Source organism: Hippoglossus stenolepis, chromosome 19 (genome assembly GCF_022539355.2).
Source record: "Hippoglossus stenolepis isolate QCI-W04-F060 chromosome 19, HSTE1.2, whole genome shotgun sequence".
NCBI lineage: Eukaryota > Metazoa > Chordata > Actinopteri > Pleuronectiformes > Pleuronectidae > Hippoglossus > Hippoglossus stenolepis.
This window is the reverse complement of record NC_061501.1, coordinates 9,149,305-9,171,306: the sequence shown is the minus strand read 5'-3', so window position 1 is coordinate 9,171,306 and position 22,002 is coordinate 9,149,305. Positions and strand designations below refer to the sequence as shown.

Genomic DNA, 22,002 nt, shown 5'->3' with positions numbered 1-22,002 from the left:
AATTAAGGTAACTGATATCTATGCACGTGTGAAATTTGTTGCAGCTTGATTGAATTAACTATTGTCTATGGGCTCTACTGAGCAGCGGTTTTGTTAACACCTTTGTCATGTAAAATTGTAAGAGTTATGTAATACTACCATTGTTGGCCTGTCGTTACAAGCTCCAACTGGCAGAAATAAAACACTATTGGCATATTGACAGATTGGGGGGGAAAAGAAAGAAAACAGGGGGAGAAATGTGCGACCACTTACGGATGTATCTGTTTTTATTTTTCTGTCAATACAACACGGCGACTCAAACACAGCAACATGGAAAATGAAACGTTTTTAAACCATAAAACAAAATGCTCAATACTAAACATCCAATCTACTCAAGCACACAGTCACCCACAGGCACTGACAAGAGGGGACAGAAGCACGCAGACATGAAATGTGCTCACACACAAAAGACACAGGGCCACATTCACCACAGTGCATGTAGGACACATGGCGCGCAGCTGCAGTGCAATCAGACTGTGTTACAGCCATTCCCTCAGACATCTGAGGTATGTCTGTGGATGCTGATGATGTGCCGTCCCTCATTCATCTCCAGTGTAAGACACATTCGTCAGCACTGGGAATTAGTGCTTTAGTATGTTTACTTCATTTGCTGGCTGAATTAAATTCATTGTAGTTCAGCAGAACTCCTCTAAGTGCGGCCGATTCAGGGCTAAGTGCAAAACAAGATCCTTATTTGAAGAAGTAACTGGCAATTTTGTGAGATATCTCTGCTTGGAGCATTTTTACACGTCGAGAATGCAATCAATTGCTTTTTTAATAGTTAAAAGTGTCCGTTTTTTTCTCAAAATTTTTTTTTCTCAGAGTAAATCTCTTCAAGGCGTAGCAGTGGAGCTATTTTTTACTTCACTCTGGACGATTTGAGTAAATTCCATCATCTGCTGGTTCCGGAGCCCCCCTCAGGCAAAAGGCACCCAGGGACTTGACTTTGACCTGGAGGACATTAACCTCATACTGAATACGCTCCCTGGCGAGGAGGTGGAGGTCAAAGAGTCATGACAGGTCAAAGTCTTCAGGGGGCTTCATTTGGTCAGATCCTTGCTCGTCCTCCCCGACCAAGCATCTCCCAGAGAGGCGGAGACAGAGCTCTCGGCAGCCGGCCTCGTCCAGAGCGACGCTCCGGACAAAGCCTGGGACTCACCTGGTTTCACGAGCCCATCTCCGCTCTGCTTGGCTCGGGTTAGAATCTCATCAGTCCGCCCCGTCGCCGGGTGCAGGCCCAGGGGATTAGGGAGACGGAGGGCTGAAGGAAGGAAGGCGGAGGGAGGAGGAGGAGGGCGGGCGGCGAGGGAGATGGGGAGCTGGACGGAGGAGCTGCGCTGGGGGGGTGGGAGGAGGAGGCTGCGCTTGTCGACGCATGGACCTCTCCTCCTCCAGCTGCCTGCGTAACCGCTTATTCTCCCCGCTGAGAGCGTTTAACTGGAGAGAGAGAGAGAGAGAGAGACATTGAGAGACATGTAATAACAATGTTGTTGTTTTGTTTTTTAAACCCTTCATGTATGACCGTAGAACAGACTGAGGCAGCGGGGAGAGGGGACAGCGTCAGGGGCGACGCCTCCGGGGAGTTAAAACATCACACTTGTTTAGTTGAATCAAGGAAACTGCAAAACTTAATTTGATGTCGCCAATGAAAATTAACCACCAAAAGTCAACAGCTATCACGTTGATGAAGTAGCTGGCATCCCATTATGTGCTTAATTCATCTTTCACAGTTGCTTTCATGCCTGTTGAAGCAGAAATGCAAATGGGTAAAAAAATTGCGAGGGGGGGATTCTTTTTTTTTTTTCCCAGGGACAGTATTGAGTTCACAGTTTGAGATGGTTGCAAGTGGGAGTCGTGCAACGGTGTAAATTTCGACATGAAAACAACCAATTTGAGCGATCATTAGAGTTCTATTTGACACAAAATCATCCGTGACACAAAACAAATCTCACAATCGTCAGAACATGATTGGCCTCCCACGAAACACAATTACAGACGAGCTCAATTGAGGGTGTTTCATGTTTTTCGGCGAGGACCGCTGGGTAGAGGCAGGGAGGAGAGCGAGTTAAAAAGTGTCTTTAGAAAAATGCAGTTGTTGTAAACCGTGGTAATTGTATGCAAAATATGCCAGTCGGAGAAAATTGTAATAAGGTGGATAAAAGAGAATAAAAGATTTAAGATAATGTATTTTTAGTTACGAGGAAGAGTAAAATAAGAACTTAAAGGATAAAGAGACAAAGAGACATGTCGGGTAATGACAGTTGCACTCATCCACATCTGTTTTTTTACTGTGTGTGTGTGTGTGTGCGTGTGTGAAAGCTGAGGTTAAAGAAGGATGTCACATCGACATGTCTGGCCATGTGTGCATGTATATCTTTGTGTGTGTGTGTGTGTGTGTGTGTGTGTGTGTGTGTGTGTGTGTGTGTGTGTGTGTGTGAGACAGAGAGAGAGGGAAAAAGAGGCAAACACAAACGGAGATGAGACAGACATATTTTTGCACTGTTCCGCCAACATTACCCTTCCAGACATTGCTCACGTACACACTCACACATGCATACACACACACACGCACACTCAATAAATCTGAGCAATGTATTACATCTGATGACTCGAAATAGCTGGGGTCTGAGGCTTAACCCTCGAAGAGCCGGTGACATGTGTGAGAAGTATCCTAAGATGCTTAAAGAGTATTGACTATCTCCCAGCAGCATCCTCCGATGTCTTCATTTCACATTGTGCCAAAAGCAATGTAATTTCTAGATAAAAACACTGAGCGCTGACATTTATAATTAACTGTACATTCACGGGGACCTGTTTAATTTGCCTGGTCTTCGGTGGCTCTGGATGCTTTTTCTAATTGCAAGTGGGAAGAGAAGGAGGGGGTCGGAATTAAAAATCACAGCTTGTCTCCTCAACCTTCACATTCTACGGGTGAACTGGTTCGCATGTGTTCGGATCAAAAGAATGTGTACACGTCGGGGGGAGAGTGAAAGAAAGAGGGAGGGAGAGACAAAAAGACGTGAAGGAGGGAGGAGGGGGGGGGGGTGTTTTAAAGCTGGTGGATGAGTGTGTTTGCACTTTTCATTTGTGTAGCTCAGTTTGGATTAATTCAAATTATGGAAACTACTGAGCTCTGAAAAGACGACAGGAAACAGCAGTTTGAACAATTTGCCCCTATATTTGCCAGAAGAAAAAGTTTTTAAAGCTGGGGTTGGTAATCCTGGAAAACCGAGCAAGAGGAGGCTACACTTTTAAAAATTGCAGACAACTTTATTTATTGATGGCTGCCAGGACGTGAAGAGGACTTCAAGAAACAAGTTAAAAGTGTTTCAGAAACAAATTACCAACCCTGTCTTTAATTGTTTTTGGTTTTCAATGAAGTTTCACCTCAGTTTGAGTACAATGATCTGTCAGGATAAAATAAATTCATAATACTACAAAAGACTGTAGACCTGCAGCTGCTTGTGAAGGTGGAACTTTATTGCCTCATTCATCTCTCTATTTTTTCTTTAATAAATCGTTTGCATGACAGCATGAAACACACTGGACATTAGCTGACTCTGAAAAAGAAATTAACAGCTTGCCTGATGCTAATCAAGCCTTGAAAGAATCTCATAGTTTGTCCTCTGATCGTCATCTCTGTCCCGGTCGATGGGAATTCACTTAATTCGCATTTAATCTCGTGTGACATTTCAAAAGTTTGCATGAAATCCGCCTGACAGTCGAAAAGGGGAAATCAAGCTTGTGTGTGCGCCCGAGTGTGTGTTGTACAGCAAGTGTTAATGTGCGCCTGTGGGTGAATGAGAAAGAAACAGTCCTAAACCAGTTTGACTGTGAGTAAATGAGATGGATCAGAAAAGCAGAGACACAGACCTGGTGCGTAGCCCAATGGCGTTCACACATAAACTCAGCGGCTCTACTGATATATGTATGTGCAAAGGCTTAGTTGTGTGTGTGTGTTGTTGTTTGTGGGTGTGTATGTGTCTGTGTGTGTCCAGCGAACGGTGCAGCCTTGTGAAAATGAACTGTCCATATCCTTCTCTCCAACTCTGCTTGTATGTTTGTGTGTGCGTGTGTGTAGACTGTCCACGTCGGATCGATGTGTGTAATGATTCACACTGGAGATTAAGAGGTGCTATTACACACCTGACCTGTTAAACAACACCTCTCCCTTTCCATCTGCCCGTCTCGTCCTCCCCTCCCGCCTTTCCCGTCTCCAACACGACATTTTCTTCTTGACACCGCACTACATTAAAACTTCAACAAGTACCCGGCTTTTTTTTTTTCTTCGTACGCACCGTCAATCAGCGCAGCCATTCCGCAAACTAACAAAAGTCGGGTGAGCCGTTCCCCAGGCCCTGGAGTTTTTTGGAATACTGAGGGGGCTGAGGAGCACTTTTGATTCGTCTCTCCTTTGGTGATTTGTTGACTCTTGTGAAGTTCAACACGGTTTTAAAAAATGTCAGCGCTTCCTCAGAATAATTCCTCTGTGTTTTTTTTCCCCCCACATTGTTTTATCACAGCGGGCCGTTTCCCTACGCTGTCATGGAGAGATCAGCGCGGCTGTATTGATATACATCCCTCTCTCAGTTTCATGAAAGGGAAATCATTTACCGGTGGAAAGAAACGTCACTGCCTTCTCCCGATACAGTTTGCTCCCCCCTCCTCTCCATACCATGCACAAACCCCCCACCCCACCCCGCTGCCGACTTTTCACTTTTATCGTAGGAAGAGGAAATGGATGTCTCTGCGCGCCTGTGTGTAAGTGCGTGTGTGCGTTTGAACTTTGACGCATGAAAGCTTCCTCTTCTGTGTGAGCTCAACAGCATGTGGGCCAGTGTGCAGGTGTGCGTTTCTATCTGTCGGGTAAAAAGGACTGTCAGGCCCCGGTGTGTGAGTGTGTGTGTGTGTTTGTGTGTGTGTGTGTACGTGTCTTACTTGTTGATTTAGCATTCCGATGGCCTCCAGGTTGCTCCGCAGTCTGGTCTGCATTTGCTCGATTTTGCTGAGGTTTAGAGCCACACAGGTCTGATTTTCCATGCTGCAACACAATATTCGGACGCATTCACACAAACATAAATCAAAAGCAACTTTGGCATTTTTAAATCTTGGTACCTGAAGCACTGTCAGGCAACAGAATAATGAAAACAGGCTCATTTGTTGTTAACCATGAACAATATATTCAGTATACACTTTCTTCTATCGCGGTAAACTTTCCAACGCCAGTATTTTTGTATTTGCCGGGAAAGTCCAATCGAATGTCCAGAAAAATCTGGGGCATAAAGAAGTTGGCGTACATCGTCTTCATTATAACCGTCTTCATTTAAACTTATTACTGAACTGGAAGATGGGTGAGCAAATGGGTTCCAGAAATCATTAAATTATATATATGAAAGCGCATGTACAACTGGAAAAAATAAAAAAATAAATACCCAACGAACGCCACTGCAGCCAGAGAACATTAAGAGTACAAGAAGACATTTAAGATTTTAAGTGTTTATTAAAAACGTTTGGGAAATGACAAACAAATGTTAGGTCTGCTATCTTCAAACCCAGGGCTGAGTAAGGAATGACTATTAAATTAACGACGCTGGATAATGGCGCTCTGTACGGGCTGAGGAGCTCGCTGCCCCCGCTTTACGCTCTTCCTTTCATGCCCCAGTGAACCTGTCCAGTTAGCATTCGGGGGAAAAAACCTTCTAAATACTTTATTGAATACTTCTTAGCCCATTAAAGTACCACTGTACCTCTCCGATGTTAATTTTCTTGTAACAGGCTGGGTTTTTCTATCAGAACAATGGATGGAGAGAGGGTCCCGTTTTGCTTCAGTTGAGGAGACGCGCGCGCTCATCGAAACGCTAATAAATGCGTCATTGTCCCTGTAGATGTTGTCTAGCAGTTACACACACAGACACACATATAAACTTTTGCCCCTATTAGCCCCAACTTAAAACATTTAAGATCAGACGAGACACTCGAGGTAGATGCTAATATGTGAAGTGACATTTTTGTCTGAAAATCTTACGAGAATTATCAGTGAAACAGTTCGGCCGCAAATTTATTTCTAACCATCTCTGGTAAACAACAACCGAGAGACAATAACAACAACATGAACAACAGCGACAGTAACACCACTGACTTGAAATGCTAACGAGTTTATATCTCTACAATCTCAGTGAGATATCTACTTTTAAATTTTGGAGTTGGATCGATGGCAGTTTATGATTTGTCAATAGACGATGATGCAATGTTGAGTTACAAAACATAGTTAAAACACTGGATAGAACCCCTTCTCAAAAAGAAGAGAAGAAGAAGAAAAACAAACCGAGCAGCAATGCGTACTATTTGTGCAGTATGACATCACATCTATGAACACATAAAAAAAACACACAGAAAGCAAAAGAACAAAGAAACAAACAAAAGAGGGACGGTTGTAAATTACACAATGTTCTTCATGGAAGTCATAACTCATCAAAAGCATCTCAACGATTGTGTTATTCAAGAGTTAATCTTAAGGTAAGAGTTTCCATATTTGGTCCAAGAACGTTGGAAGTTGGAAGGGATTTAACTTTCCAAAAAAAAGTCTGCATTTCTGCATGAAATATGTCACGATAAATAATAGTCTGCATCTATTTGAAGATGTGGATTTGAGTGGTGATCAAGACGAGAACAGTGCTGTATAAATACGGACCAGAAACAAAGAACTACACTCATACACCGGTTTCTAGCACAGGCCTAATGTGAATCACCGTCTAGTAACCAGCTAACTAATTCAGCTCGGCCAGTGTAAGCATTTTTAAAGGAAACCCTCATTTCCTGCAGATGACATTCATAATCTGAGTATAATTGCAGCTGACCGTTACAGATGGTTTAATTTCACACCATAATGACGAGAAAAAGAACTTTAATAAGGAGAAATGCTGAAAAACTCCTTTGATGTTTCTAAATTGTTGAAAGTTTGCTATTTTTCAAAAGATGAGCTTCAGTGAGGGAAAAATAGTGATGCACGTGCCAACTCTATAAAACCCAGAGCGCCACATCTCTGCAGATTCTTCACATGATTTAAACTCTTTCCTCGGTGGTAATGTGGTCTTCAGCAGATCATGAAACATCGCCGCCGCTGAGACAACTGTGTGAGATTTATGCACCCGATGTGAGGAAGGCAGCGATGCGCCGAGCGCCTGGCATGACGCCTGTGTAAACATGTGTTCCTGTGTTTACACGCAAACATGGTTGTGTGTAATTAGCGGCCTAACCCAATCAGTGTGTGTATAATTACAGTCATTAGTGTCGGAGCCAAGCTGCCATGCTCTCTAAACTAGGCAATAAACATGGCTCCTCTCCTGCTGCAATCGAGCGCTCATCGTTCTTATTTACTGCTTTCATATTGCTGTAAATTTTATGCAAGCCTTGACTCTGCTCCCGCACGTCGCCTTCTTATCTCCTCTTGCTGCTTCTCTGTCACTTTGGTGCTCCGTGTTTGTACAAATCCTCTGCTGTGATCTCCGGGGTTAGTTAGTGGTGCGACTGATGAAGCCTGATGCTTTATGAGCCCCCCCCCCTGACGGGTTGTGTCAGGCAGTCACAGAGTCAATGCTGCCGGCAGCAAACAGCACCAGTCTCTGCTCTCACTCTGCAGTTCTAATGTTTCAGATACACTGAGGTGAAAGGACAACGATTTTTGATAACAAATCCATAAATCTAAGACTGGAGAATAAAAACTGTTAAGAAACACACTATAAAGATAAGATACTTACATTCATGTGCTATGTGTTAAACTACTCAAAAATGTGGTTGTTAAGATTTCTATATTGTATTAAATCATCTAATCATCGTCATCTAATTTCCATGTTGCTGCTGTATTATGATATAATCAATACCAATAACATTAATCAAATTAGTCAAATACCTTTTTGGAAACTTGTGGATGAAAAATTTACAGTGACAGCTACATTTGTCAATTTAGTAAGTACACATAGATACAACTGGAGCCGAATAATATAAAACATATTAGGAACAACTATCAGTATACAATGGGCATTAAAACCAACAGTGTCGGGGAACCACAGGGGCTTGACAAGTTACACGCACAAATTATGTGTAAAACTTCTGCCTGTGTGTTTGATTAACATTACTTTAATGGAAATGGGTCGGTTCCGGTTCAGGCTGCATGTAGCACCTTGGAGATGGTTTTACAGGCACACTGAAGGACATGGAGAGAAGAAATGTCTGCACACCAGTTGAGGGTCCCACAAACTTGTAAATTACCTCCCAGGAAACGTTTCAGACTCTCAAGAAGGGCCTGCGCCTGAAACCTTACCTGGGAGGTACTAAGTTTGTGGGGGCCTCAGCTGGTGTGCGGACATTTCCTGGCGCTCTGGTTTTCATCACTTCTGTGCAGCACGTGTCAAGTTTGGATGAGCGTGCTTTTAAAAACTGAATGACACTGAGCAACATGGGATGGTTGTTTGTCTTGTGTGCCTGTGATACGCTGGCGACCTGTCCAGGGAGTGCTCCACTTCTCAGATAATGTCGGCTGGGTTTGGGTCAAGCCCCCCCCCCCCGCAAACCTCATAATAAGCGGTAAAGATAATGGACAGATGGATAGAACAACATGCCCATTATCTGTTGCCCTTTGATAGATGTGATATGATATCAAAGTGTTTCCGTTGGTGCTTTCAGTGTGAATATCATGTGCTGCTTTTTTGCTTCTGTTATTTACAGATATAGATAATATTTTACACTCTGAACTGCAGCACTGAGTCTGTTTGGGCCATGAGAGCCACATCGTTTTCAGAGAGCTCCCTTAGTATGTCATAAAAAGCTGAAACTATTAGTAAAAAAATACATATTTCTATAAGGAACATCAATAATGTAATGATAGGAACTTTTCACAGTATGTTTCCAAACAAATAACTTTGTAACTCAACTATAAAAGAAGCCTCTTCCCTTTAGCTGTTTTCCGTCCTCTCCGTTCCCCCTCTACCGATCCACGACGTGAAGTCGTGACACACCAGCTGCTCGGGAACAGCAGGCCACGTAATCATAATAAATTCCTTTAATAAAGGCATATCTAATGACAAAACCTTCACACCGTGTTGATTGCTGTCAGTGATAGCGACGGTGGAGAGACATTGCGGAGATATCCCCTTTGCCACCAGTAATGAGATTTACGCACTGAATGTACTGTATATGTCTGCCATGCAAATATCGTGACACATCTGTTGCCTTATAGATGTGTGATTTTCATACATATGGCATTTCGGATAGGTGTGTGTGCGTGTGTGTGTGTGCGTGTGTGTGTGTGTGTGGGGGAGGGTTACCATAATGGAATGAAATAAATTAGGGATCCTCATAATAAAGAAAATAAAGAAAATGGAAGAGAAAAAAGAGGATGGATGGGGGACGCTATGGAAGATGCTTTCATTCACTGTTTTTTATCTCATTCCATGTTATTATATTCGCTCAATCAAAAGCCCTCTTATGCATACATCTATATGAACTGCCTCTCCCGCTCTCCCTCTCTGGCTCATTCGCAATTATGAAGGAAAGACAAAGAAAAGCGATTCATCTTTCTGTCGTGGCCCCTTAATGATATCATTAAAATGACTGACAGCTTTGAATAGCATTGGAAATTTACCCCAGTCAAAACAAATCTGATCCGTTTTGGAAACAGTGCCTGGTGGTTCGTTAGGGGAGAGGTGCAACATGGGTGTGTGCACGTGTGTGCAAAAACCAGGGTGAGGTGGGGACGGGGGGGGGGCAGTTGTTAATGAGGAGACCTTGGGGGTCACACTGGGGGTATGGGGAGTACTCCTGCAGGCAGGTGCCCCCTCACAAACACCCTCACCCTCCCTTCTCACTTCCCTCCTACACCCGATCCCATCTGTGCCACATTCATTTTCATTGCCTTAATGAACATAATAAATATATCTCCTCTCCATTGATGAATGCTATTTGACAGCCATGGGGGTGGCAAGCAGGAGTGGTTGGGCCCTTGATTGGAGTGTAATCATTGTTAAAGGCGCAGCATGAATAATGTATTCAGATTGAAGAAGAGACATAACACACACATGCGCACACGCACGGACGTACACAAGTGTCTGGGCCCACGGGGTGTTTCATTCACAACTTGGCACTCCTGCTGTTATTATCATCATCAGCTTTGTTCGTGCTAGATTGTGTGTGAAAGAGCGAAACACGGTGGGCAACGCTTTTGTTGTACGTGAATGCTAAACTCTGATCAGCTGGTGGATGCACACAAACGCAGGCACTTATATTATGTAGGATCTCAGACTCCCCCACACCCACACCCACACACACACACACACACACACACACACACGTAAGATGACTCACGTTCTCTCATCTTGCCGGATGCCATGTTCTCGGATCCGGGCCTGCAAACAATTATAAAATGAAAAACAAACCTGTTTGTCATCAAATCTCTCTTGTCGTCTTGTCTCTCCCTATTTGTGGCTCATTGTTTTTTCCACTCCGCACTTGTTCACCTTGAAGCATTTGGCGTCGCTCTCCTTCTCATCCGCCACTTCCTTCAGTCTCTTTACCTCCACCTTCAATGTGTCATTAGCCTCCTGAAGATGTCTGACAAAGTGAGGACGATACAGAGGCAGACTTAGGCAGGAAAAAATGTACGTGGAGAGGCAGACGCCGAGAACGACAGACGCCCATTATCATCAAGAGACCCTTGTTAACACGGCACACAAACTATTCCACCAGGCGACTGCAGTGGTGTCTGTGTTTCTCTCTTTCAGAGCAGCCTTTAACTAGCAGTTCACATTATCTCTGACACACAAGCACACACACACACACACACACACACACACACACACACACACACACACACACACACACACACACACACACACACACACACACACACACACACACACACACACACACACACACACACACACACACATCATGGTCCAGTATAATGAAATTATGTTTCTCTGCAGCCAATTATCACTCACTCTTGTGGCTATTTATTCCAGCACTTTGTAATGCCATCAGTTGTCAGACTCCTGAGCTATTAAAAACGCTTATTTAGATGTTTATTTTTACCACAATACAACATGAAATTGCTTTATTTTATGGGAGTAGACATAAAATGTTCCCATTTATGGAATATTGAGGGAAGGTGCAGAGGACGAGGTGGAAACTGCGAAAACACACTTTTATGTAGCCCATGTGTTCCAGGTGTATAAAGAGTGTTACACACCGCTACAGGTTACAGTAACAAAAACATAAGAACAAAAAACACACAACAAACACACACACACACACACACACACACTGAGGAAAGAAGCAGACACAGACAGATGTGGTGCTGCTAGGCGGGACTGAGGAAGGCATGGCACCACAGGGGGGCGGGATGACAGAACACGGCGAGACCACTTTGATCTCTGGAAAGAAGAGTATGTCACGCCCATATCAGTGTGTGTGTGTGTGTGTGTGTGTGTGTGTGTGTGTGTGTGTGTGCATGAATCATGATGATGCATACATGCAGAAAGACTGTCAGATGCGAGAATGTCAGAGAGTCCACCTGAACACACCTGTACATGCACATACTACATAGACAGACACACATGCACTTTAATCACCAGCTCTCTTCTCATGAAAAAAGGTGACTTACAAGTATATTACACAGGATTCGGACACAAAACTCACTCGTTCTCCTTAGTGACCATGAGCAGCAGCTTGTTTTGGGCCTTCATCTGTGCTGTGAGGTTCTCGCTGGAAGCCCTGGAAGAGGAGGACAGACTTCTGTAATTTTAAAAACCACACATCGGAATTGTAGAAGGATATATGATATAATATATATTTATATGTGGCCAGTTGAAGAGTGGCATTCTGCAGCAGTTAGAAATGGACAATAAAATGCAGTAAACTCAGAATAAACAGAAATAGTATGACACGTTTTTTTTCCTTAAAATAAATAAATATATGGAGTGTTAATTGTATTTATGTGCGGGGCTGCAGGTGGAGTTGTGGGTTGTGGTTGACAAATGTTAGGAAGGAAAAATAAAAAAACTGTTCTACAAAAACACTTGAATTCAAATTCCTTAGATATTTAAATGTCTATAAAATGATTGAAGAAAAGTGTGTTCGTACTTTTGTTCAGTAATCCAGCGGTTGACGTTGGTCATGACCAGCTGGCTCTCATGGCGAAGGTTTGCATTGTCAGACAGCGTCTCCTCCAGCTCTGCCCGGAGCCTGTTCGCCTACAACACAGAGTCAAGTGTCATTTATAACACGACACAAGTACGACACAAGTACTTGTGCTACTATTTGAATGGTTACAATATAACATGCTTTGTTTGATTCTTTTCAAGACCCTCTTGTGTAGTTTCCTTTCTTATAAAAACCCTCAGATTTTCTCTGACTAGATTGGTGACGAAACCTTGATGACCAAGCAGAGGTTTACATCGCATACAATATAAATGTGGGAGTTAAAGGTGTGAATTAAAGACAGGTGACGATGGGGATAAGTGAGGCCCTTAGATGGGAAGCTATGAAAGGGTGAAAATATAAAAAATAGAGCATAATGGCCACACAAGCGAAAAATTAAGTAAATGGGAAATAATTGGGGATAAAGAGAAGGCGTTTGCGGACACAGGTCTAAATAGCAGGGTGAGATATTAGGCAGGTGCACAGGAAGAAAAGATGGGAGGATGGGGGAAGAGAGCAGAAGCAGCCGGAAGACAAGACTGGAGAGAGGGGAAGACGGGTGTGGGGCGGCTGAAAAGGAGGATGGGATGGCACGCCAAACTGCTGACTTTTTCCATTCTGCTTATCAGTCAGGACCTCTCCAGGCCTAAACTCCGGGGACCCCTGACACACTACCCTTATCGCCATGGAAACACCTTGATATACCATACCATCTTCCCAACAAAGACTTGGGCAAACATGAAAAAGTTTCCAATATGATTTATGTGTCCAGAAAGGTCACGTGATTAATCTGAAATGTCAAAATATCAACTGCGGTGCGAGATGAATCGGGTCGTGTGGGCCCATGTGTGTATGTCAGGATGTATATCTATATATAAAACATCTTCAAATATCTTCCTGTTGATGTGCAATGTGGAAAATGTGTTAAGTGTGACACAATAATTAGAAAAAGTCCGGAGAAAGTGGGGCTCCAAACGTCTGAGGCCACTTTGGGAGCCCCCTGAACGTATTTCAGCCACAACAACACGATATAATAAAGGCGTAGTTCAAGGAGAGTAAAGATCGACGAGACGCCATTACTTGTGCAGTAAAGGTGTGAAGATGAAACAATAAACTTCAGAACATCACAGTGTTTTTGGGGGGGATTAAGGAACAGATGCATTTCAACAAATAGGGCAATGACAAAAAAAACTGCGGGAACAATAAAATAATATCAAGCAAATCATTCAACTTTGAAGAGTAAACAGAGTCTGGGTTATTTATCATAATTACATTTATCAACGAGGGAATAGATGGTGAATCCCCTGTTGTGTGTGATTCCGTTTAAGTTTTGTTTCATGCATTGATGAATCTCCTTGTAAAGAACATATTGGCAGGAACAGCACGTTAATACACCAATAACATTATCTACAAAAAGCAGTGTCAAAGCACACTGTTCAAACAACCCACACTGACACATCTGCACACACCGCCGCCGCCACGTGCACGAGCATGCACAGACACAGTGGCAGGATACGTGTTGTGCTGTAATGACAGTAATTACCTGTGGTCTCACATTAACACCCCACCCCCCCACCACCCCGACTGTCTGGCTGGCGCGGCTCGTGGAGGGATGTAAATCACAGCTCAAGCCTGATGTTGTGACAAGGGAGGCAGTGAAAAGGTGTGTGAGAAAGAGGGGGCGAGTGTGAGCGAGTGTGTGTGTGTGTGTGTGTGTGTGTGTGTGTGTGTGTGAGTGTGAGAGAAAGAGAGAGAGGGGGACATTTAGAGAAAAAGGGAAAAAGGACAAGGAGGTGCGTTTGCAGGGTGGTGGGGGGGGGAGTAAAGTAGCATACCTGCTTAACATTTAGATTGGTTTTGTTGCACAAATATTTTAGCAGATGATGGGGGCTAAAAGGGGCAACGGAATGCATTTGGGACAAGTTTGGTGATACCAACGGTCCTTTCAGGTCCCTGCTAGAAATATGAGTTTACTGCCCATGTGCTGCAGAAGGATTTGGCATCATTATAGCCGCTTCAACAGTATTTATCATTTTGATGGTTTATTTTATCAAAAATAAGGCCGAGTTGTCCGGTCCACATCCCACACCTCCTATTGACAATGGATACAAGATGGACTTTGTGAACTTACACAATTTTTTTTTTCAACTTTTACATCTGAATTTACTTTCATGACAAACCACAAAGCATACCTGCAGATGGACAGAGGGAAAAAAAACCTTGTGGGGTCTTTTTCACCTAATGGATTTTCCATCTTTTCTGTTCTCCATGGAGCCGCGGAGTGGGATCACGTTGCACATTAGCTGCGCGGGACAAATGTGCATTTTCACTAGGACAGATCAAACGGTCCAACGTCGAGTGCTGCACATAATTCAAAGTTAACTTTTCTGAGTAAAGAGAGGAAAATGGAGATGATGGAGAGAGAAAAAATCAGAAACAGCTTGGCTGTTGCTGCCATCACCATCAGACCAGCGGAGCTGAATTTGAGCCATTACTCTGTTCCACTCAGCTCATCAGAGCACATCCTCTCATCAAATTAATGAACACATTTATTGTTAAACACGTTTTTATAAAACATTCATTCATTCTGTCTAATTAAAAGACCCAACAGGCCTGACATCACTTAAATATGCATACTTATCACTCACAGGGTTTGAATTAAAGATCCACAAGCGTGTGTGCGTGTGTGTGTGTGTGTGTGTGTGTGTGTGTGTGTGTGTGTGTGTGTGTGTGTTGGCAGTACAGAATGACGTTTCCTAAGCAGGTCTTCTCACTCTGGGCTTAATGGTGATAATCATGGCGTGACCCAACATTAAGACCGTGTGTGCGTGTGTTTATGTGTGTCCCACTCTCCCTAATGGTGACGATGATGACATGTTCTCCATTAGACTAGTCAGTGGGCCACAGCAGATCTAGCATATTAATGATGCTGATGATGGCTTCTTTAATTACCTTCATCTGCTGCTGCATGGCCTCACTCACTCCTTCTCCCTGAGCCCTTTCATCACACACTCTCCTACGCATGCTGCTGGGTTGTTTGTCAGCGGCTGCCATTATCAAAGTCTTGCATCTATAGCCTGCATGAGCACAACTACATTACTAGCATCGCTAAAAGTTTCTCAACAACTTCCCTTCCCCCATTTAGAGCAGTAGGGATCCTTTGAACAAGGTTTCTGCAGCTTTCAATTGAAGACTTTTTGAATGAAGGAAATTTAAGATCGATGATATTAAGGAATATCTGAATCCCATAATTACCTACACTTTGCCACAATTGAAGAAAAGGTGAAGTGGCCGAGAAGAGAATAACCCTCAAGAGGCAACATTAGCTCACAAACTACAGACAGTAGGTATCTGCCTGTAGTGTTTGTAGAAGATCTGTTATTAGGTCCATGTTGGTTGTAGTTTTATTACAGCGTGCTTATATCTAATATCATTGAGAAAGAACTTCAAAACATGGAGATATAACAAACTGTATCTGCTGCCAAAACATTCTCTTAAGAAAGTCATTTTAAAGCACTAACGGAAGCACCATAATAATTTTACGCAGTTGAACCTCTTTAAAGCCTCAAAATCTGATCATAAAGTTTAAGATTTTTTAAGGTCCCACAGAAATCTTGTTTAAATCTGTACAGAAACCTTGTAGAAGTTACTGAGGCTAGTTTTAGTTGAGACTGAAATGCCTCTATAACACTAACACATGCTCAAGTCTTAGATCAGATGTTTTTTTTAAATTACATAATTGCAGCTTTAAGACTGCATCTTATTAAGTCAGATTTATTGTAAGGATCTTTGTGTTTGGATAACATTTAATTTTGGATGGCTCTTTTGTTAAAGGGTTTGAACAAAAATGTATATTGTCAATGCAAGGTCTAGAAAACACTTTGATGTTCAGGTGATCGTCCTGCAGCTCAGCTCCACTGACAGCAGCAACACAAAACCACAATTTAAAGTTTTTATGGTTGCTGAATTGTAAAGTTTGCATGTTGCATTTCCTAACTTGATAAACGATTCCAAAATAAAATTATATGTAGCACTGAGGGGACGTTTATATAGTTGATTATTTTATCTGCATAATCTGGTTGATTTGTGTGGCTACAATTGGTGCAAAAAAAAGAAAAACTTCACTTCTCTACAGCCAATCGGCCCAAACCTCAGTGACGCTGGGTTATCAGAGAGCATCATACCAGTCTCTTGTGGTATGATTTGACAGGTTCTCTTGGCCAGAAACATTCATACAAGATGTAGAATATTGAAATGGAGAAGAACTGTACGTAAGTGTTTATTTTATTAACATGAATCACTTTAACCACAATTTTTGTATTTGTTCGGAGAATGAATTTGAACACTGTAATATTACAAAGCTCTTCTCTGTGAACAGGATTTTAATAAAATTCAACTTGTGGTTAAGGAGAGAGGATTGAAGGTCGAACATTGGGTGATAATTACAATAATAATCATACTTAATTGTATTAATTAGACACTGTTAAAAGAGTGGCAGGCGTGTAATTCTGTAAACCTTGAATAAGGTCCCAAACACACAGGTAAATAAAAGTGAACTGGAAAAATCCACAATGAATTTGCCTTGGCATCTTGCCAAAACTAAGTAAATACACATTTTCATTGTTTTTTATAAAACGTCCACTTAACAAAATTAAATATGAGTTAAGAATGAGAGAGAAGCAGCTTTTACATACGTGTCATTGAAGAAACAATTAGACCGCTGTTATATATTTTGTTGACTTGTGTTATTACATTATCCAAAATGTTTCCAAAAATATTCAAACCCATTTTTATTCAAGGTAACAGGCCATTTCATTTTGGTTGCCATTTAATTGCATCATATATATCTGCATTACCCCTGGCTTTGCTCTTCTCTGGTATAACTTCGAAAGCAATGGACGTATAATGAAGGAAAAACACAACACCAGCCAGTCGTGTGTTTTTTCCATCTACTGTTTCACTTTGTGAATACACTTAAATAAATGCGCTTTAGTCACGTCAAATAGATTTTAATCGGCAATGGTGGTGACGACAACCACTCCCATGATCCACTGCATCATCAAACCGGGTCTTTTGTAATTCTTTTGATTAAAGATCCCAAGTGGGTGTATCCCAAGTTATATATTTTAAGTATTTGACATATTTTTTATATTTCAAGAACCACAGACACACAACTCTCCTTTGTGCTTGAAGACAGTGTGTGACAGTCAAGAAGGAGAAAGTTAGAGTCAACATGAGGGAAAAAGGGAAAAAAAACGTGGTTACTTTGTCCGTCCGTCTCATCTCTCAAATGACTTACGGCTCTGTAGCTTAATGAGCTGTGTTTGAGCGCGATGGGACAGAAGGACACACACGCGCACACACACATTGAATAAACACGACGTCCATTCCGTGGTTAAACAGTCCGAGGACGGTCCATGTCTTTGGATTCATCAACCAAACAAATGAGCTTCATTTATCTGTCCTCATTTCTCCAACATCAAACCTGTGCGAGTGTGTGTGTGTGTGTGTGTGCGCAATGACGGTGATCTAGTGTGGCTCATTCCGAGCTAATTGGAGCAGGCTTGGGGCCTCTATCAGGTATAATGAGTGAGATCAATGAACGGATAAGAACCCACACAGCTAGTTACAGGTAAAGATGGACGTTTGTGTACGATTATACCAAAATGGTTAGATGATGGCAAAGTCAGGCGGCTAAATTGCTGTCCATCACTGCTGAAGTTATGAATATCAATGGAAGCGAATGAACATATCCGGTGCCCACCTCCATGTCTCAATGCTGCATAAAAAGTGTCTGGGAACAGTTTGTGATTCAGCGTCATGGTCAAGGATATTTAAGCCTGGACCGGTCTCAGGCACCCCACTGACTCAAAGTGATTAAAAGCGACTGTCTAATTGTGTTTCTATAGGATGACACAGATAGTTCTGAAGATTTTTGGCAACTCAGAAAAGTTTATGGGCATGAAAACACACTCGTAAACTTTTGCTATCCGAAAACTTCTCTGCAAATTCTCATTAACACTGTTTGAAATCTTTTACTCCATCGCTGAAAGAAGCGGACGTAAACACACTAATGACTGTGATTGTGTGTGTGCGTGCCTGTGTGTGAAAAAAAAAGAAGAGAGAGCGGGACGATCTGATCAGTCACAAAAACATGCCTCGTGTTTACCATGACTTGTATTTGAACTGGACCCATGCAGAGGGACAGGATCGAGTGATGTGTGTGTCTGTTTGCGTGTGTGTGTGTGTGTGTGTGTTTGCGTGTGTGTGTGTGTGTGTGTGTGTGTGTGTGTGTGTGTGTGTGTGTGTGTGTGTGTGTGTGTGTGTGTGTGTGTGTGTGTGTGTGGAGCAGCATACATGCAAGCGCAAAGTTGACCAGCAGCTAATATCCAAATCCCTTCCTTCATATCAGAAAAGAGACACTAAACACATAAACAAAGAAAAACACAAACAAGATTCAGCGGGAAACACACACACCCACACACACACACACACACACACACACACACACACACACACACACAATGCATACAAAGACATACCCACGGAAAAAAGACAGAGCTATCCTGAGGTTCAGCTACTGTGCACCGAGGCAATTTGTAATATAGATTTCCTCTATAGGCCACTGTAGTGTACCATTTACCATTTCAAACCCTTTGATTTTTTTTTTTCCAACGGTGGATAATTCATCTTCTGCTGGTCAATAACAGCGATTGGGACCTAATGAAGGAGTCATCGTCAGAGTGGTCATCACACCCGTGTTTAAACACTGTTTGTAGACAAATTCATTGGAAAGCTCGTCTGTTGTGGAGATGATGGAAAACAGCGAGGATGCAAAAGGGGAAACGTATGGAATTCGGAATGAGGGAAAGATCCAACCACACACAACTTAAAGCAAATTCAGAGACGCTGCAGATAACCGCACACTTCTATTCAGACACCAGTTTATCACAATTATACTTTTGCTCCAGTCTCGGCTGCATCTTTTTGAAAAGTTGGAGACTAAAAGGTATAGTCACTTTTAAAGATTTGTATATTAACCGACTATTTGTCTCATTCCTTTTTCTTTCCCATTTGTTCTGTTAATTACAGATAGAGAATTTGTTTTCATCTGTGTGTCACTAACTTTGAGTCTCTCCCTGAAGACAGAGGGATTTATAGGCTCTTGTTTGGCTCATCTGAATCCAAAGAATCTGGTTTCAGTGAATTATGCCACAATGGGATGAGGAACTGGGAATACTGGATCGTGGATGATGTCTGTTTTAATCCATTTCAAATTGATGCATAGGCTTTGTTATTAAAAATCTGAATTGGATCTAAACTTTCCTAACATCTCCTCTGATTAATGTAAATTTGCAGATGGCTCTCTGACGCAACTTTTCAAACATGACCAGAACTATGTGCCATGTGGGTTAGGGTTTAGGGTTAGCCATATACTGTAGCCCTTAGCCAGTTAGCTTAGCTAGAAGACAAGAAGCAGTGGAAAAAGCTCGCCTGGTTCTCTGCTAAATGTCTGGGATCCTCAGGGTGATAAGAAATCTGTGCCCCACCAGAAAGTGGTCTTACATAATGGCCACACATTTGCAACTTGTCATTTTTACAGTTGGGTTTTCAAACAAGCAAGATATAAAATTTCAGTTAGTTCGATTTTAATCACGTTTGACCAGAGCCAAGATACATATTTAGTGAACTGATATGAGAGTGGGATTGATCTTTCTTATCTCACTTCAAGCATGAAAAAAAAAAAAAGAATAAGCATATTTCTAAATTATCAAATTATTGGATTGGGAGATTGTCTGCAAATAGTGAAGATTGTTTTTTGCGCAGGCCTGTGTCTGACTTTTAGTAAAATTGTATCAATAATGGGATTACATATGTTAGGTTAAAAACGAGTTAAGAAAATTAATCAAAGCAAGTTGCAAATGAAGAAAATCAAATTAGCGACTTAAGTTCTTGTTTTAGGCGCCTCAGCAGTTCTGACTGATGAATAACAGTGGAAAACAATTCATTAAATTAGATTCAAGCTAATTATATTATAGAAAATTGTGTAATTTTAATCATATTCTGATGTATAGCCAGCCTTTACATCAGAATACAAAATAAGCTTATTCATAGGAACCGTATCAACAATTTAAAAAGCCTATTTCAACTGAAAGAAACTGTTGCTTTGAGCAGAAAAGAAACAGACTTTTACTTTATGCTTGGTAATTTATAGACATTGTCGTGTTTACTTCACGCAAGACTCTGACATACCAAGTTTAGAAGTAGATGAAGAACTCTTCGCTGGGACTTGCTTGACTGACCAATCAATTGGCTTAAATCAGAGTCATACCGGCCCTGGGCAAACACGGTGCACTAATGTTAGAAGAAACAAGAAGAGCTGCACTTTGCGGGCTTCATTATTCACGAGGGCAGAATGAAAAAAAAAAAAGAAGCGTCTCTGCTATATTGCCATTTAAAAGACCTCTATTAATGCTGCTTTTGCCTGTTTCCGCTGACCAAAACAGGTGGAACAACACTGCACCTCACACCCTTTCCATGTTTGTAGGTTTTATTCCGAACAGTGAGGTGGAATAAAGACGCAACATTCAGCTAAAGGGGCAAAGTGAGGGAAAGTGACTAAAAAGAGAAAGAAACTCAGAGAGAAGAAGACAAGGAAACAAGTTTTCAAGAGGGAAGGGCAAAAAGAGAGCAGGAGATTAGAGAGAGAGAGAGATAAAGAAAGAAACAAAGGCAGGAAGAAAGAGAAAGGGGGAAACTTTAAGAAGAGTCTGAACAAAATGTAACATCAAGATCCCTGGGAGTGCCAAAGTAGATGGAAGCTTTAGAGTGAATTCAAAGTTTGTCGAATCTAAATGAACATCAGCTCCCCGTCCTGGCTCTACCCTTAATTATCCATTCTGCCTTTGTACAGCAGCAGCTCAGCTCTGACAACCGCTCTCCCCTGAGATTCCCCCCGACGCTCCCAGCCAGAACATTAGGGAATATCAGGGAATATTACTCCCAGGAATTAACGCTCCAAATCACCTTGCCAGGTTTAGGTCCCGCACACACACCCCTCCCTCTCTTGGACAAGATAATCCAGGCTGTAGCACCGGATATATGCCACTAATCATCAGAAAGGTAGGGGCTGTGCAGGAGGGAGAGAGGGAAGGAAGGAGGGCAGAGGAAGACTTTGGAGGGCGAGGAGAGGAGGAGAGGAGAGGAGAGGAGGGGCCCATAAAAAATGGGTCGGGTCAGTAATATAATTTTAATATGTTGACAGGCAGAATAAGTACAAAATTATATTTAAATGATATGAAGCTGTAAAATTGGTTTACAAAGAGTATAATAGTTCAAATGACAAACACCTCACGTGTCCAACACCATGTGCCACTTAAAACAAACCCTGCAGATGATTTGTCGAGGCTGTGTCACTCAGGTCTGGTGTGTATCTATTTACCTGCCCCTGTGCATCTTGTCTCCCGCTGTCTGCCTCGAGTTTATGACTGACGGCCTGTTGAAGGTTCGTCCTGAGCTCTGCCACCTCCGTCTCCAGCGTCACGGCCATTGACCTGCATGCACAAACAAAAACACTCTAACATGTAGTCTTACAGAACTAAAAAGGTTAGAATGTAATAAAAATCTATCTTTTTATTTTTACTTAATCGTCATCACACATTCCAACATTTTAGATACATTTTTAAAAAGAAATTTCAATCTTTCAATCATTTTATTTACCATTAACATAATTGTAATTCTTAATATAACATTTAATAATGATCATTATTA

General features: G+C 42.1%; 1 protein-coding gene across 1 annotated transcript in view; it reads right to left on the bottom strand.

The window, feature by feature from the left end:
- Nucleotides 1-248: 248 nt before the first annotated feature.
- Nucleotides 249-22,002, bottom strand: part of LOC118098865 (myosin-9) — a 93,905-nt gene continuing 72,151 nt past the window's right edge. Inside the window, exons 18-24 of the mRNA XM_035143071.2 lie at nucleotides 21,674-21,785; nucleotides 12,175-12,284; nucleotides 11,731-11,805; nucleotides 10,551-10,644; nucleotides 10,399-10,439; nucleotides 4,978-5,080; nucleotides 249-1,476 (exon numbers count right to left, since the gene is read on the bottom strand). Coding sequence (XP_034998962.2) covers nucleotides 1,285-1,476; nucleotides 4,978-5,080; nucleotides 10,399-10,439; nucleotides 10,551-10,644; nucleotides 11,731-11,805; nucleotides 12,175-12,284; nucleotides 21,674-21,785 — 727 coding nt within the window. The 3' untranslated portion in view covers nucleotides 249-1,284. The remainder of the gene's footprint in view (nucleotides 1,477-4,977; nucleotides 5,081-10,398; nucleotides 10,440-10,550; nucleotides 10,645-11,730; nucleotides 11,806-12,174; nucleotides 12,285-21,673; nucleotides 21,786-22,002) is intronic.